Source organism: Bombus vancouverensis, chromosome 4 (assembly GCF_051014615.1).
Source record: "Bombus vancouverensis nearcticus chromosome 4, iyBomVanc1_principal, whole genome shotgun sequence".
In the NCBI taxonomy this organism is placed as follows: Eukaryota; Metazoa; Arthropoda; class Insecta; order Hymenoptera; family Apidae; genus Bombus; species Bombus vancouverensis.
Genome location: NC_134914.1, coordinates 1,053,515 through 1,067,487, shown reverse-complemented (window position 1 = coordinate 1,067,487; position 13,973 = coordinate 1,053,515). Strand labels below are relative to the sequence as shown.

General features: G+C 27.4%; 2 protein-coding genes across 5 annotated transcripts; one reads left to right on the top strand and one right to left on the bottom strand.

Moving 5' to 3' along the window:
* The first annotated feature begins 14 nt into the window (after positions 1-14).
* On the top strand, positions 15-9,061 carry Wdr81 (WD repeat domain 81). The gene is made up of 23 exons (XM_033342976.2): positions 15-142; positions 247-484; positions 825-981; positions 1,085-1,340; positions 1,424-1,586; positions 1,675-2,088; positions 2,172-2,372; positions 2,462-2,607; positions 2,686-2,873; positions 2,951-3,531; positions 3,740-4,161; positions 4,348-4,641; positions 4,965-5,125; positions 5,201-5,875; positions 5,956-6,131; positions 6,214-6,494; positions 6,615-6,744; positions 6,822-6,993; positions 7,103-7,512; positions 7,952-8,245; positions 8,315-8,464; positions 8,533-8,639; positions 8,733-9,061. The coding sequence occupies exons 2-23, from the start codon at positions 269-271 to the stop codon at positions 8,962-8,964; spliced, it is 5,826 nt and encodes a 1,941-aa protein (XP_033198867.1). The 5' UTR covers positions 15-142; positions 247-268; the 3' UTR covers positions 8,965-9,061.
* On the bottom strand, positions 7,846-13,578 carry Rint1 (RAD50 interactor 1). 4 transcript variants are annotated; one of them, XR_013058303.1, is made up of 15 exons: positions 13,505-13,547; positions 12,920-13,057; positions 12,561-12,799; positions 12,322-12,495; positions 12,119-12,253; positions 11,763-12,024; positions 11,449-11,674; positions 11,148-11,313; positions 10,809-10,974; positions 10,515-10,735; positions 9,833-9,998; positions 9,620-9,753; positions 9,160-9,337; positions 8,197-8,475; positions 7,846-8,129 (listed from the first exon to the last, which is right to left on the bottom strand). XR_013058303.1 is itself a non-coding variant. In XM_076618327.1 (14 exons), exons 2-14 carry the CDS (start codon positions 13,046-13,048, stop codon positions 8,470-8,472), a joined length of 2,202 nt encoding a protein of 733 aa, XP_076474442.1. In that variant the 5' UTR covers positions 13,049-13,068; positions 13,505-13,578; the 3' UTR covers positions 7,846-8,469. The 4 variants fall into 4 exon arrangements, 3 of the variants coding, with proteins under 3 accessions (XP_076474442.1, XP_076474441.1, XP_076474443.1); XM_076618327.1 differs by having other exon boundaries at positions 7,846-8,475; positions 12,920-13,068; positions 13,505-13,578; XM_076618326.1 differs by having other exon boundaries at positions 7,846-8,475.
* Between the last annotated feature and the right edge of the window lie 395 nt (positions 13,579-13,973).

The window sequence follows — 13,973 nt, the reverse complement described above, 5'->3', positions numbered from 1 at the left end:
TTACAAAATTGCATCTAAATATGGCGTCTAGTGTCAGCTGTTCATTTGATACGAATCAGCTGTGTTTGGCGTTAAAAAATAATAAACATACGTAGTAGATGTTTAGTGAACTAACTTTTCGCCTTATTATAGTGCAGATACGGTATGAATTTAACGATTAAACAGTGTTACATTACATTTCTTTTTATTTAAACTTAAAAATTTAAACAGAAAAAATATATAAATCGGAAAATTTTATCTTTGTAGATATAAACCATAAGGATAAAAAATGGATGTAATGACAAAAGAGTTGCTGGTACCCACAAAATATATAAAAGTAATAGATGGTAGAATTTGTTTAACCATTCATAAAAATTGGTTAACCAGTTTAGTTAACACAGGTCCGATCTCTTTTATTAATCACGAACGATTAAGTGAAGATGAAATTGCAGCTTATCCTACACTTGAAGATCTGGGTCCAGACTGGATAAGAATATATGTTAGAGTATGTTAATTTATATAGATAAAGGCACTAACTTCTTTAATTTGTTTTAAATACTTTTTCAGTTATGATGGAATATTTATACAGCTTTTTTGTCTTTTGTAAGTTATAAATACAATAATATGGCAATTATGATATATGTATATTTTATTAATTTTTGCGTGCCAGCCACAGGATGAGATTGATTTACATAGATTTCTTATTCACACTCTTATTCAACTTTGCTATATGCTAGATTCAATTATGATATTATTAGCTATAATTAAAAGTATTTTGTGTAATCTATATTATTAAAGTCCATAACATTTTTAGAGATATATGTGATAATTATTTTAATTCCTAGATTTATGAAAAACAGCATAAATATGCTGTTCCACTCCCAAGAGGAAGGAATATAAATGGAAATACTCATTCAGATCTAACATATTCACAATTAATGCACTATGTTGCAGAAACTAATTATAGAAATTTGTGGAAAGAATGTTATAAAAAGTATTACAGTATGTAATACAATTAATTACTCTAATTATATGTTGGAAAAATAAATTTATTTTTTTGGTTTTATATGTACATATATATGTCCATTTTTATTTGTACGTACAGGTCCATGGAATTGCATAGAACATAGAGAACAATACAATATAACTGCTAATGTAAGCGATATATGGATTATGCAAGAAGTATTGCAAAAAATGTATGGTTGTACTTTGGTACAAATACAAAATGGATCAGTGGTATCTGTGTTGCCTGGTACACCAACCGAAATACATTGCAATCTTCTTCCAATATTGTTTGCTATTGAAACTACATCTGCCTTCCTAACATTACATGAGCAAACTGCAGAATATTCTCTCCGTGAGTAAGTACATATTATATATTCCAACTGTGATTTCTTATTAATTTTGTAATTGATTATCTGTTAATTATTTATTGCTTTTAAAGGTGTGTAATGTACAGTCCTGCTGCTTTAAGTATGAGTCATGGAAAACCATTGTTTTTAATATATCAGCTATTACAATTATCTAGAGATTTACATGATCGGGGTTTAGTATTAGGTGAAATTACCCTTAGTGATATATTACTTATGGATAATTTTACTATTCAGGTTAATATTCACAAGATTTTTATAAATATCTTTTATTAATTTAATTTTCTATTGAAATTATAACTACTTTCCCAGATTTTATTGTTAGGTGTTACCAAAAGTAAGTGACAATATATATATAAAACCTGAAAATGAACATTTCAAAGTTTCTACTAGTCAGGAAATTAAAGTAAAAAATTTTAATGGCTGTAAAAAGAATTTAGATACAATTTCATCAAATTCTATAGTACAAGAAAATTTTAAATTTGGAATAAATGCAAATATTGAAAAATTGTGTGAAATGTGGGTGTATAATTGTATTAGTAATTACGATTATTTAACTGCATTGAATAATTTGGCTGGTAGAAGATACGGTGATCCAAGTTGTCATCATGTAATGCCTTGGGTCACAGATTTTACATCAAGATGTGGTGGTAATTGGAGAGATTTGACAAAATCTAAATTTCGATTGAACAAAGGTGACAGACAATTAGATTTAACATTTGATTCACAATCAACTGAAGTATGTATATGAACAATATTTACCAATTAAATTACTTGATACAATAATTATTTAATTAATTATAATTTCCGTAATATTTGCAGGTGGGGCATCATGTATCAGATGTATTATCAGAAATCACGTACTACGTTTATCTTTCTCGTCGCTATAATAAATCTGTCCTTTGTAAATATGTACGATCACAATGGGTGCCAGGTGAATATCCTGCCTCGATACAAAGGTTACATGACTGGAGTCCAGATGAATGTATACCACAATTTTTTACTGATCCTAGAGTTTTTAAGGCAAGATAAAAATAATAAAATTACATAATATAGTTTACATAATATATGTAATTAGGTATAATATGTATATAACTATTTGAAAATTACAGTCCATTCATGAAGATTTGCCAGATTTAGAAATTCCTGGATGGGCGACATCTCCAGAAGATTTTATTGAAAGACATAGAGAAGCTTTAGAAAGTTTTCATGTTTCTGAAAGATTACATCACTGGATAGATCTAACTTTTGGTTATAAGTAAATATTGCTTGTTTATTCTAACATTGATTGATAACATATATCAATGTTATTATTATTCATTTTTTTACATTATAGATTATCCGGTTCAGCAGCAGTAAAATCTAAGAACGTCTGTTTGCAACTTGTTGACAATCATACTACTTTAACTAACTCTGGAATTGTTCAACTTTTTACACAACCACATCCTCAGAAAATCATTCCTTCACCTTATTGGTGTAAGATCCCACCCCGACTACGCTCATCTTTCTCAGTCAATAAGTATAGTATGTCTAATATGAGAGTTTCAATTTTTTGACATAATTTTGTTTCTTTCTAAAACTAATACAGTAATTTATTATAGAAAGTGATCAATCTGGGAATAGAACTAGTGATGATGAAGGTCATAGTTCTGGATTTGAAGAAGAAGAATTACCAACATCAATTATAAATACATCGAGATCGTCTCCTTTGGTCTTAAGTCGATTATTAAGTCGTTCTCGAGGTTCTTTACTCACTACTGAAGACAATGCTAAACAAGATAAATCTACAAGTCAGACAATAATTCTTCCAAAAGATTATAACCCTGTTACAGCTATTTTGCATGTGGAAACTATGCATGCATTTATGAATAAAGTAAGCTCTCAAGTTTATAAACCGCAATTTGAGTTACATGAGTCATCCACAAATTACAAACAAATTGTGGCTAGTGGACGTATTAAGGAACAACAAATTCTCGGTTGTTTAATTTTGGAAATATTTTTGTCTAATAAATTTCGAGCAACATGGAATGTTGAAAAAGTATCATTTGTAAAAAGACTTGCTACATGCTTAAACATCTTGAAAATGTCGGCTGATAGTCTACCTAAATGTGTAAGAAATGCTGTTGCCTTATTGCTTCAAGTTGATATTATACCAAATAGTTACGATATTGATAACATAGAAGTAAGTATTTCTTTAAGTAATTATTATAATAAATATTTAATGACATTACTTTATATTATGTATTCATCTCTTTCTATATTATATTAATCTATTATATGTTGATTAATAGATTACTAATATATATATAACATTATAAATTTGTAATATTTTGATTAGATTAGATATAGTTATATTGTATAATAAAATTATATATTATGTGATTTTTCAGGTAACTGATATGCCTTTTCGTTACCCAACTATTACACACATGGGTCTACCTCCACCATCTGCACATCAATTTTTACAACCAATACTTTCTGGAAGTTTATTTCCATTTTCCAAGTATTATAAATATCTGTTTAATATTGTAGAAATGTTACAAGAATATAATAATTTAGTTCGTGAATTAAATTTTATAATGAAGTCTGAAGAAGATATAGATTTTATATGTAAGACAAAAACAAAATTCCTTTGTAAGATCAGTGAATGTAAAGTTAAAGCAATTGCAAGAGAATTAGAACATGTATTGTTCCATACTGGAGTTGCAAGGGAAGCATATTTAGAGCTAATAATGCCTCATATACAGCAAGTAATGGAAGAACCTTATAGTGCTGTTTTGGCTGCATGGCATTTATTTGATCCTATTGCTAAGTAAGTTATTTATAAATTATAAGATTTTTCGTTCATTTTTATGAATGTTCAAATATTCATTATAAAATATTATACTTTATAATAAAATTAAATAGCTTTCTTTGATATATTTGATATTTATAATATTTTAATCTTTTTCTAATTTACTATTTTTTTTAATGTATTGTATAATTGGTATTTTTCCAGAGCATTGGGTCCTCGAGATACTGCACAAACATTCCTTTTATCCATTATGAAATTATATGAAAATGGTTCCTTTATAGATAATTTTGCTCATGCTGATATTCTCCCTTCAGGATTAATAGCAAAATTGAAAACTACGCGTTTATATCATAGAAATTTCTTGCTTAAGCTTATGGTAAGATTGGGTTTACGACGATTTTTGGAAAATTTTATTGCACCTCTTGTGGAAGCAGTTGGAGGCTACAGAGATTATGTGCAAGGATCTCCAACATATATTCATAAAACTGGTAATCTCAAGTAAGAAAAATCACATACAAAATTTTTAAATATATAACAATTATATTACAGTAAAATAGTTCTAACATAAATTACATAATTTTAAAAGGAAATTAATTTAAATCAATATATACACAACATGCATATATAGTTAGACTTGAGACTTTCACTGTCCAGTATTACAGAATTTGTATACTCAAAGCATCCCGGTGTAAGTTATTCTTAATATTAATATTAACAGCAGTGTATTAATTGACTCCCTACTAAACATACTATACCAGCGTATATGTATAAATATATCCATTAATATGAATAGCTTCTGATGAGTTTATTTCCTCTTACAGGAGTTGTGATTTAAGTGGGATATGTAATGATGGAGAAGGAATTTTATCTCCTTTAGATGAGGATTTTTCTGCAGATTCAGAACATAATATTACTTTATCACCTGTACCTATAACTGGTGACTATGCACGTGATATAAATTCAGCTGACAATGATGTCGAGGGTAAGCGATCAAATATAATAAACATACATATATCTAAAAAATTGTAAAAATTTTTATGTACTTTCCTTACTATAGAAGTATTTACAATGGAAACAGAAGAAAGTTCTTGGATATCTCTAAATTCTGGTGCAACATATGATATTGATCTAAATGTTGATTTGAGTTTGAATCTAAATGATGATTTAAATGAAGAGGGAAGTAAAATTTCACCACTGAAATCTGTTAAATCGCCAACAATTCCTATACCAAAAATATCCAATTCTTCCAGTAAATCTCTGACAGAGTTTAGTAATATTGGTTGTCATGTTGGAAGTAAGACTTCTAATGATGAATTTACTTATGGTGGATTTGGCCATCCTACTAATACTTCTGAGGAAACATGTACTATAGGAGTTGAAGAACAAAATTCTGCAATATTAAAAATGGATGTTAATAAATCTAGCACTGCAGAACATGAAAATATCCAATTGGATCACACTTATCAAAAGTCTACATCGAATGAGTGCACAACATCTGAAATGAGTGCTGAATCTATTATCTGGTTGTCTCATCGACTTGGTCCCGTGCTTACTGCCCGATATTTATCACGAAATTTATTGAGGATGCTTACATTATGTTACACTGGGAAAGAGAACTTAACAATAACCGATGATACTTCCTTGTTTATTGAAGGTATTCCCTGGAATAAGAAAGTTTTACTTGGTGATCATAATGCTAATAAAGTGTTGGAATGCCTTGCAGCTATTGCAGGTTATTTTATTTGTATAATTTATATATGTAATCACCAACTTAAAGTTCTAAAAATGAAGCTAATTTAAATATTTATATAGGTTTATATGGAGAACAAATTATAGTATTGCAATATTTTGCACACATGGTAGAACTTCTAGCGCTTTGTAAAAGAAAGTTGACACAAAATTTAGAAGGGGGACTTATTTCATGTTTAACCCTTTTAAACCATATTACGCCATATCTTAGTGACGCAGTACTGATGGATATACTTCATGTATGATAAATACTGTACAAGTTTTTTAACACTGAACAGTGCATATTTGACAATATACCCAATTTCCCACTTTCCATTTTAGGAACCAATCGTGAAAGCAATACTGTATCCTACAGTTCGTATATTATCATCCACAAGATTCACTTTTCCCAATGGTATAATCGCACGTTCGATAATGACAGAAAAATGTTTAGAAACTTTATTTATGTTTAGTTTACGATTGGGTAGTGTCATTACAAGAAATCATTTAGCTGTACCTATTCAACGTTTTTTTTTAGCATTTGATAAATCATTTAATCAAGATGTTACAGAAAATGTTAAGGATGAGATTCACCAAAAGACAATAAGTGAGCACTTTATAAGGTACATATTACATTACATATTTTAATATTATTTTAAACATAACAAATACATAAACATATGAGAGAATCATATGTTCTACTATAATAAAAGTATAATATATGGATATATGTATTTTTATAGTGTAAAGATTTTAAATGAAGATAATAGAGATATTCTGGGACCTCAAACAAATTTTAATCAAGATGTTGCTGATTCTTATTCTCCTCCAGTTGTAGAAAATATAGATGCCGCTGATACTCAAAAGAATAAGGTAACTAAAGATATTATTTGATAAATTTTTATATTTAATAGTTACTGCAGTTTATTAAATATCCAACATATATTTAGGCACTTGAAGAACTAAAAGCTGTATTTACAACAGAATTTGCTCATAAAACATATATGCTCTTTTATAAATGTATTGATAGTGAAGTAATGGAACAAATACTTAAAAATCATGAACATATACGCAATTTATGTCATAAATATGAGCAAGAAACAAAAACGATTTTTAACACTGGTATATTCTATATTATATTCCATTTATTTTTACTTCCCTCTTTTTACAGTTTTTATAGATCTTTTTACTTAAGATCTTTAATTTAATGTATCTTTCAATTCTTTTAAAGATGACAACAAGTATAATACATCATACAACAATTATAATGTAACAGGAAATACGGAAATAAAAAATAAAGATGCAGTTAATTTTGAAAATATATCAATTGTGGGAAATAGGTTTGCTGTGCAAACGAATGACGCTGGGGATTATGTTACTTCAGAAAACATAATATCTAATCGTGAAGCAAATTGTTCTTTATCAAATGGAAGACAGTTACGAGGAAATTGGTTAGCATATTGGGAACATGAAATTGGAAGATCAGAAAAAGATACAGCATTTAATATAAAACAAATAAAACTCCAAACTTTCAGCGGTCATACTAATAGTATTAGATGCCTGTATGTGTTAGATAATGAGAATAGTTTTATGAGTGGAGGAAGAGATAAGACTGTGAAATTATGGAGTTTAAGAAGTCAGGTAAAATTATACATATGTTATACCAATCCTAAACGTATGCAATGTAATTCTAAAATCGTGATACATCTGAAACGGAGGTGACTTCTTACGTGAAAGTAAATTAAAAACATAGAATAAAACCTTTTCTATATTTTCAATCTACTTTTACATTAGAAATCATTTTCTTTTTGCTTGTACTATGACTTTGGAATAATGCCAAGAGAAAGACAAACAGGCAGAGAAATCTTTCATAATAAAAGAAATTTAAAAAAAAAAGAAAATAAATAAAAACAAAGGAAATTAAAGTAATAAGATTATATCAATTAATGTAGAAAATATTATAATAATAGAATATTAGTGGTATTCAATATAAAAATCTTATATTAATAGATATAGAGACATATATTTTATATATATATATAAAAAGAGCTTACACTTAAGTAGCATATTTTATCAATAGGGGGATGGAAACACTGTCACATCCTGTCAGTATACTTATACTGGACATAAAAAGTCGATCCTTGCCCTTACATTCCTAGAATCTTTACGATATGTAGTTACCTGTGATGGCACAATTCATTGCTGGGATCCTTTTATGGGTTCCCTTCTTGGATGTCCAGAAAGCTCACGTCCAGTCCCTGTAAATACACTAGCTGCAAGTCCTCCCCCATGTACAACTTTACTTGTGGGTACAACTGATATTACTCTGAGAGTTATTGATTGTAGAACATTTCAGTATGTCAATGAAATGAAAGTAAGTATTATCATATTAAGTATGCCATTATAAGCTATTTAATAAAATAATTATTTCCTTTTTCTTCAGGTATCTGTAAATCCAACAGGTTTGATTCGATGTATTGCAGTAGCACCTAGTGGTTATTGGGTAGCATTGGGTCAAGCATCAGGTTTTTTAACAATTTTAGATATTCGTACTGGACTTATTATTGCATCTTGGAAAGGCCATGAATGTGAAGTGTGTTATTTCTAAAACATGATCATAAAAATATTCAGTATAGAAATACTTAATTGCTCTTCTTTCAGATATTACAATTAGAGGCAATTAATGAAACTACATTAATTAGTTCTTCACTAGATGAAACTATTGCTGTATGGAGTGCACTAGATGGGAAACTAAAATTTCATATGAAGTAAAATAAGATGTTATCTTTTATTACATGATCAAAGTTGTCGTTTTAAATATATTTGAATAAAGAAATAAATTTTATATTTTTAATTTTTAGGGGCTCCACAGAACCAGTTCATTGCATGACTACGTATGAACAAGAATTAGTTATAGGAACAACTGCAAATCGGATAGGAGTTTACACATCCATAGAAACAACAGCTTCATTTTCATCATCAAAATTAAAGTCTGATACTTTCAAAGGTCTCCTTACGACAATGGCGGTTCTCCCTCTTAATAGATTATTACTATTAGGAGCAGATAATGGTGGAATAACATTAATTTGTTAAATACTATATATACATATGACCTTTAAATATAAATTAATATATATACATAAATTTAATAATTTAAATATACAATTTTACAAATTTAATTAAAGCATTAATGTCTATTCATCATTTTTAAAAAGGATGTAGTATACTATATACAAAATTAAATAATTTCATTTTTTATGACATAGCATAAGGAAAAAAATTTTATACATAGGTTATGTCTGTCCTTGTTCCAATTACTTTTAAAGCAAGTTCAGGGGACATTTTATAGATACCAAGATCTGCTAGTATCTCGCGTCCAGCAAGTTCGTCCTCATTGTTCAGAGCTTCAACAAGTAACATCGCTGAACCTAACATGATATTTAATAGAATGCATGCTTCTTTAATCCTGAAATATTATTTGGACAATTAAATATACAGAATATTAAACATATATGTATACTACATAGTGTAAGGAAAGAAGGTATGTTTGAAACAAAATATACAAATTCCTTATGCTAATAAGTATAATGCAATAAATTTGTAATTTGTCAGATTTAAGTATTAAAGAATTAAAATGTTTTCAAAAGAAATTTGCATATTCAGATATTTCATGTTCTCTCTGTCTCTCTTTCTCTCTCACTCCCCCCTTCCCTCTCTATAGATAATATCATAATTATCTGTTACTTACAAAGGAAAATATGATTCTGGTTCACTAATATATAGGCCAAATAATGGAAACAAGTTTCTGAAAATGTCATATTGTAATTGTTCAGCTCCACCCATGTTAAAATGATTTACTAGAACAACTTCTTCTAAAATAAACTGCAATAAAAAATATCTATTTGTATAAATACTTAATATAACGTTAGTTTTTAAAATAATTTCATAATTTATATCTTACTTGATCGAATTGTGAAGCTAAAGTTTTCCAAGCTTGCTGAAATAGTGGCAAAGCAAGTGTGTTGTTCAACAGATTAAGTTGTGTTGCTAATTCTTGAAACATGGAATAGCCACTTGGTGTCACAGACAAAGAAACAATTTCTTTAGTAGACTGCATTGCAAACCATCTGTAGAAAATATGATCCAAATTAATTTTATATTCCTAGAAACTCTATATGTAACTTTGTATATGTAATTATACATAATGAAATACTTAATATTTATGTACGTTTATATACAAATATTTAAAAAATTAACATGATACAAAATAATGTTAAAAAAGAACTTTATCTGTTACTATAATAAATAGTTAACTTATTTAAAACTATACTTTAGAAAAATGTGTTACTTGTCTTCATTACATTATTCTTACTTTCATATTTAATGTTCCATTACTGTTAATAATTATTAACATTTAACATTATAATGTAAAAGACATAATAATTAAAAAGCAATTTTCTTACCAAATCTAAATTTAAAAAATTCAGAGTAAAAGATTTAGTGTCAATATAAAAAAAATATGCGATTATTAAAACCCTAAACTTCTCTACAATGAACATTTTTTCACTTCATACGTAAATATTAAACTGTTATTTTTACATACATAATAATATATAAATAAATTTGGTATTGAACATCCGTACTTATCTGTTCTATATGGTCTGCTTTTTGCTTTTACATCTAAAGATACAGAATCACTAATTTCATTTATTAATTTCTTTTCTAATCTTCTTAAGAGAGCAACAGCTTCATCAAATACAGAACCTTCAACTTCTCCTACGTTTGTAGTAATATCATTTCCTTTCAATGTAGCAGTTTCAACTGTTTCAAACTGTTGCTTGAAGAAGTATAATTGCAAAAAATGCTAGAAATAAGAAATTAGATAATATATAAAAAATATCTCTCTGAAACATGTATTTTATATATAAAATACTTACTACTGTTACACCCCACTCTTCTAAAACAGTTGCCACATAATGTAATGTATTAAGAATACATGGCATAAGAGATGTTAAAGGATCTTCATAATTTTCATGTAATAATTGAAGCAATCTTACTCTCCAGTCGTCAATTAATTCTAATTGTAGTTCAAGAAACTGTAACCTGCAAAAATAAAAAATTCATGTACATGTTCAAAAATTTTACGTCAATAGCTTTTGTCCGAAACATTTTTCAAGATATTCAAGATACTTTTCAAGTATGTACTTATATATGTATATATATAATTGCACAATATAATTTTATTGTATAAATGATCGTATATATTATCCACTTACCTGTGCCCTGGTTGAGGTAAATGCTTATACCTATCAGAAATTGTCGTGAGAAGTGTTAAAAAAGCATCTGCACATTCAGTTACTTTCATATCATCAGTATCGGAGCTTGGTAATTTGTCCCAAGCTGTATTTGAACTCAAAATGGCATCCATTTTTTCGGTTGCATCTGATAATATAATACGAATAAAATGTTTAAAACCATTTTAATAAAAAATTAGTTTAACATTTCATATGAAATTATAATATATTAAATAAATGATTGCTTAAATAAAAAATAATAAAAAACATTTTATAACATTACATTTTTTTTCCATGTTAATCCACTTTACAAAAATATGAGCTTGTGTAAGTACAAAAACAGTAGCTGGTTGAGTTGAAGGATAAAATAACGTCTCTCTCAATTCCCGTTCAAAACCTAAAGCTTCATCAACCAAATGAGCAAATAAGGCATCATCGTACTGCACTATCGATAATTCAGAATGTAGTTTTTCAACTGCTAATTGTATTAAAGCTCGCATGAACTCGACCTATCACGACAGAATATATACAAAATTTTATTCTATGTTTCAATGTGTAAATAACAATAAAAACAATGTATATTCAATTGTATATTACCTTCATATCTATATAATTGAGACCTATTGAATTTGCAGCAGGTTGTACATTTTTCTGGACCCACTGAACATGATCTTTAATCCAAGTTAATATTTGAGTAAAGAACCATTCAGGTTTATCTTGCCGATTTGTTAACTTAGAACCTGTGAAATGATATATAAATCTTTGTCTAAGTGGCCGTACTAGCAATGAAATTGGTAAACTCACAGGAGTAAAATCAGTTAATAAAACTGATGTTACCACAGACTTTGCAGATTCTTCTCTATACATTTAGTCAAAGATGAAATATATCTATTCCAACAACATAGATAAACTTAATAAAATACGAAAATAAAATTTATGCTTTATAAGGATACGGTAATTGTAAGTGCAATAAATATTCTGTAAGTATTTTAAATTTTATTAATGTTTCTGGCATAGGAGTATGTAATGTATTTGCATTACTGCCACAAAAGGGCCACTTTAATGTTTTTAGTATATCATTATATTCTCTGAAAATTATTATTATGTATAATTAATCACATATACGTACGTAAATACATATATACATATTGCATACTTGGACAATTTATCCTTTATAAGGTTATGCCAAAAGTGAAGAGTTTCTTTGACATAATTTTGGAGATAATGACAATTTGATGATCGTAGTTGACAACTAATATTTGTAAGGTCCGCATATAATGAAATAGTTGATTCGTCATCACCATTTGTCAGAGATACTTGTATTTCATCACTAAAATCATAATCTTTTAAAGTTTTAAATAATTGTAAAATATAAATAGTTGAATAATAATTTACCTAATATTTTCAACATATTTTATGAAATTTAGATATGATAAAGATTTATCCAAATAACTTATAACGTCAATAATTTTTTGCATTTCAAAACTTTTATCATTTTCTTGCATTGTTTCTTGTATGTTACCTCTGAACTCTGCAGAATTTTCTTCCAATTGTTGAAATTCAACACTAATTTTTTCAACACTTTCTATAACTGCCTTTACTTTTGACGGAGCTTCAGTCGATGCCATTGATAACTAAAAATTTAAAAGACCAATAACTAAAAACATCTTTTGCACTATGTTTGCGAAGACATGTAAAAGTATATATTATCTTTGGCAAAGTCCTAAAATAATAATATATTTTTAAATACATACCGACTTTTCAATTTCATTTTTCTGTGCATTAAGGGATTGGTGAAATTCGTATATTTTATTAAGCCCTTTCAGATCATTTCCTAATTCCATATTAAATTTTTGTATAATTGTTTCCTTTGTATCAACCATAATGTTACACTGTAAATATTCTACAATATGTACATTAAAAGTTTGACAGTTTAAGGTTATGATACTTAATTTTGTGACATATATACGTGTACTTAAATACGCTACTATACCGATTATGATTTAGAACAATTCATAGCAATTTTTCACAGTTTTATTGTTTTCGAGTCAATTGTTATTTCAATTCATAATTAATGTCATGCTTTTATTTAACAATCGAATCTATTCAAAAATATTATTTAATAAGTGCAAACATTTCAGTTTGCTATGTTTTAAATATTTGATGTTATTATTTCTAAACTTGTAAAACATCATTTGTATACATATGTATATATATATTTATAGGTTATAACATTTTATTTACATAAAATAAAATCTATTATTGAATTGTCAAAAATATTGTATTGCAATAAAAATTTGTCTTTATGTAATGTATGATGTACATGATATTATACGTACATATGTATGCATATATATAGAATTTGGTAGAAGTTAAAGCTTTTTCTTCCAGACTGTTCCAGATTGTTCCAGATTGTTTAATTTAATAAATATATTAAATATTTTGTAATAAAAGTTTTTCCGTGTTTTTTGACTATTTCATAATTTTGCAAATATTATGATATGTTTAATTTACTTCTGATATAATTGTAATCGATCATTGCTTTTGGTTTTTTAATCATTTCTCTTCGTATCATGAATTTTTAAAAGAATTGTTATATCATTTTCTTCCATTTATCTTCCATTGGGAAATGAATAGTTTTTTTAGGGAACCAATTATTTCACTTTTTCTATCTCATGAAAATGGTTTTATTTTATACAACATACTCAAATTTACATATAATTATCAATTAAATCCATTTTATAAAACATGAAACGTACTTCAAATTCAAATACTCGAGTTTACGAGAAAAATAAGGTAAGTATATAC

Bases quoted from the DNA above. Each gene is read 5' to 3' on its own strand.
- Wdr81 (XM_033342976.2), top strand. From the start codon at position 269: ATGGATGTAATGACAAAAGAGTTGCTGGTACCCACAAAATATATAAAA. The intron at 2,874-2,950 runs GTATGTCTAATA...AATTTATTATAG, and splicing joins TTTCTCAGTCAATAAGTATA to AAAGTGATCAATCTGGGAAT. The intron at 5,126-5,200 runs GTAAGCGATCAA...TCCTTACTATAG, and splicing joins AGCTGACAATGATGTCGAGG to AAGTATTTACAATGGAAACA.
- Rint1 (XM_076618326.1), bottom strand. The intron at 12,025-12,118 runs GTATCCTTATAA...CTAAATGTATAG, and splicing joins TTATTGCACTTACAATTACC to AGAAGAATCTGCAAAGTCTG. The intron at 11,675-11,762 runs GTAATATACAAT...CTGTCGTGATAG, and splicing joins TCAATTATATAGATATGAAG to GTCGAGTTCATGCGAGCTTT.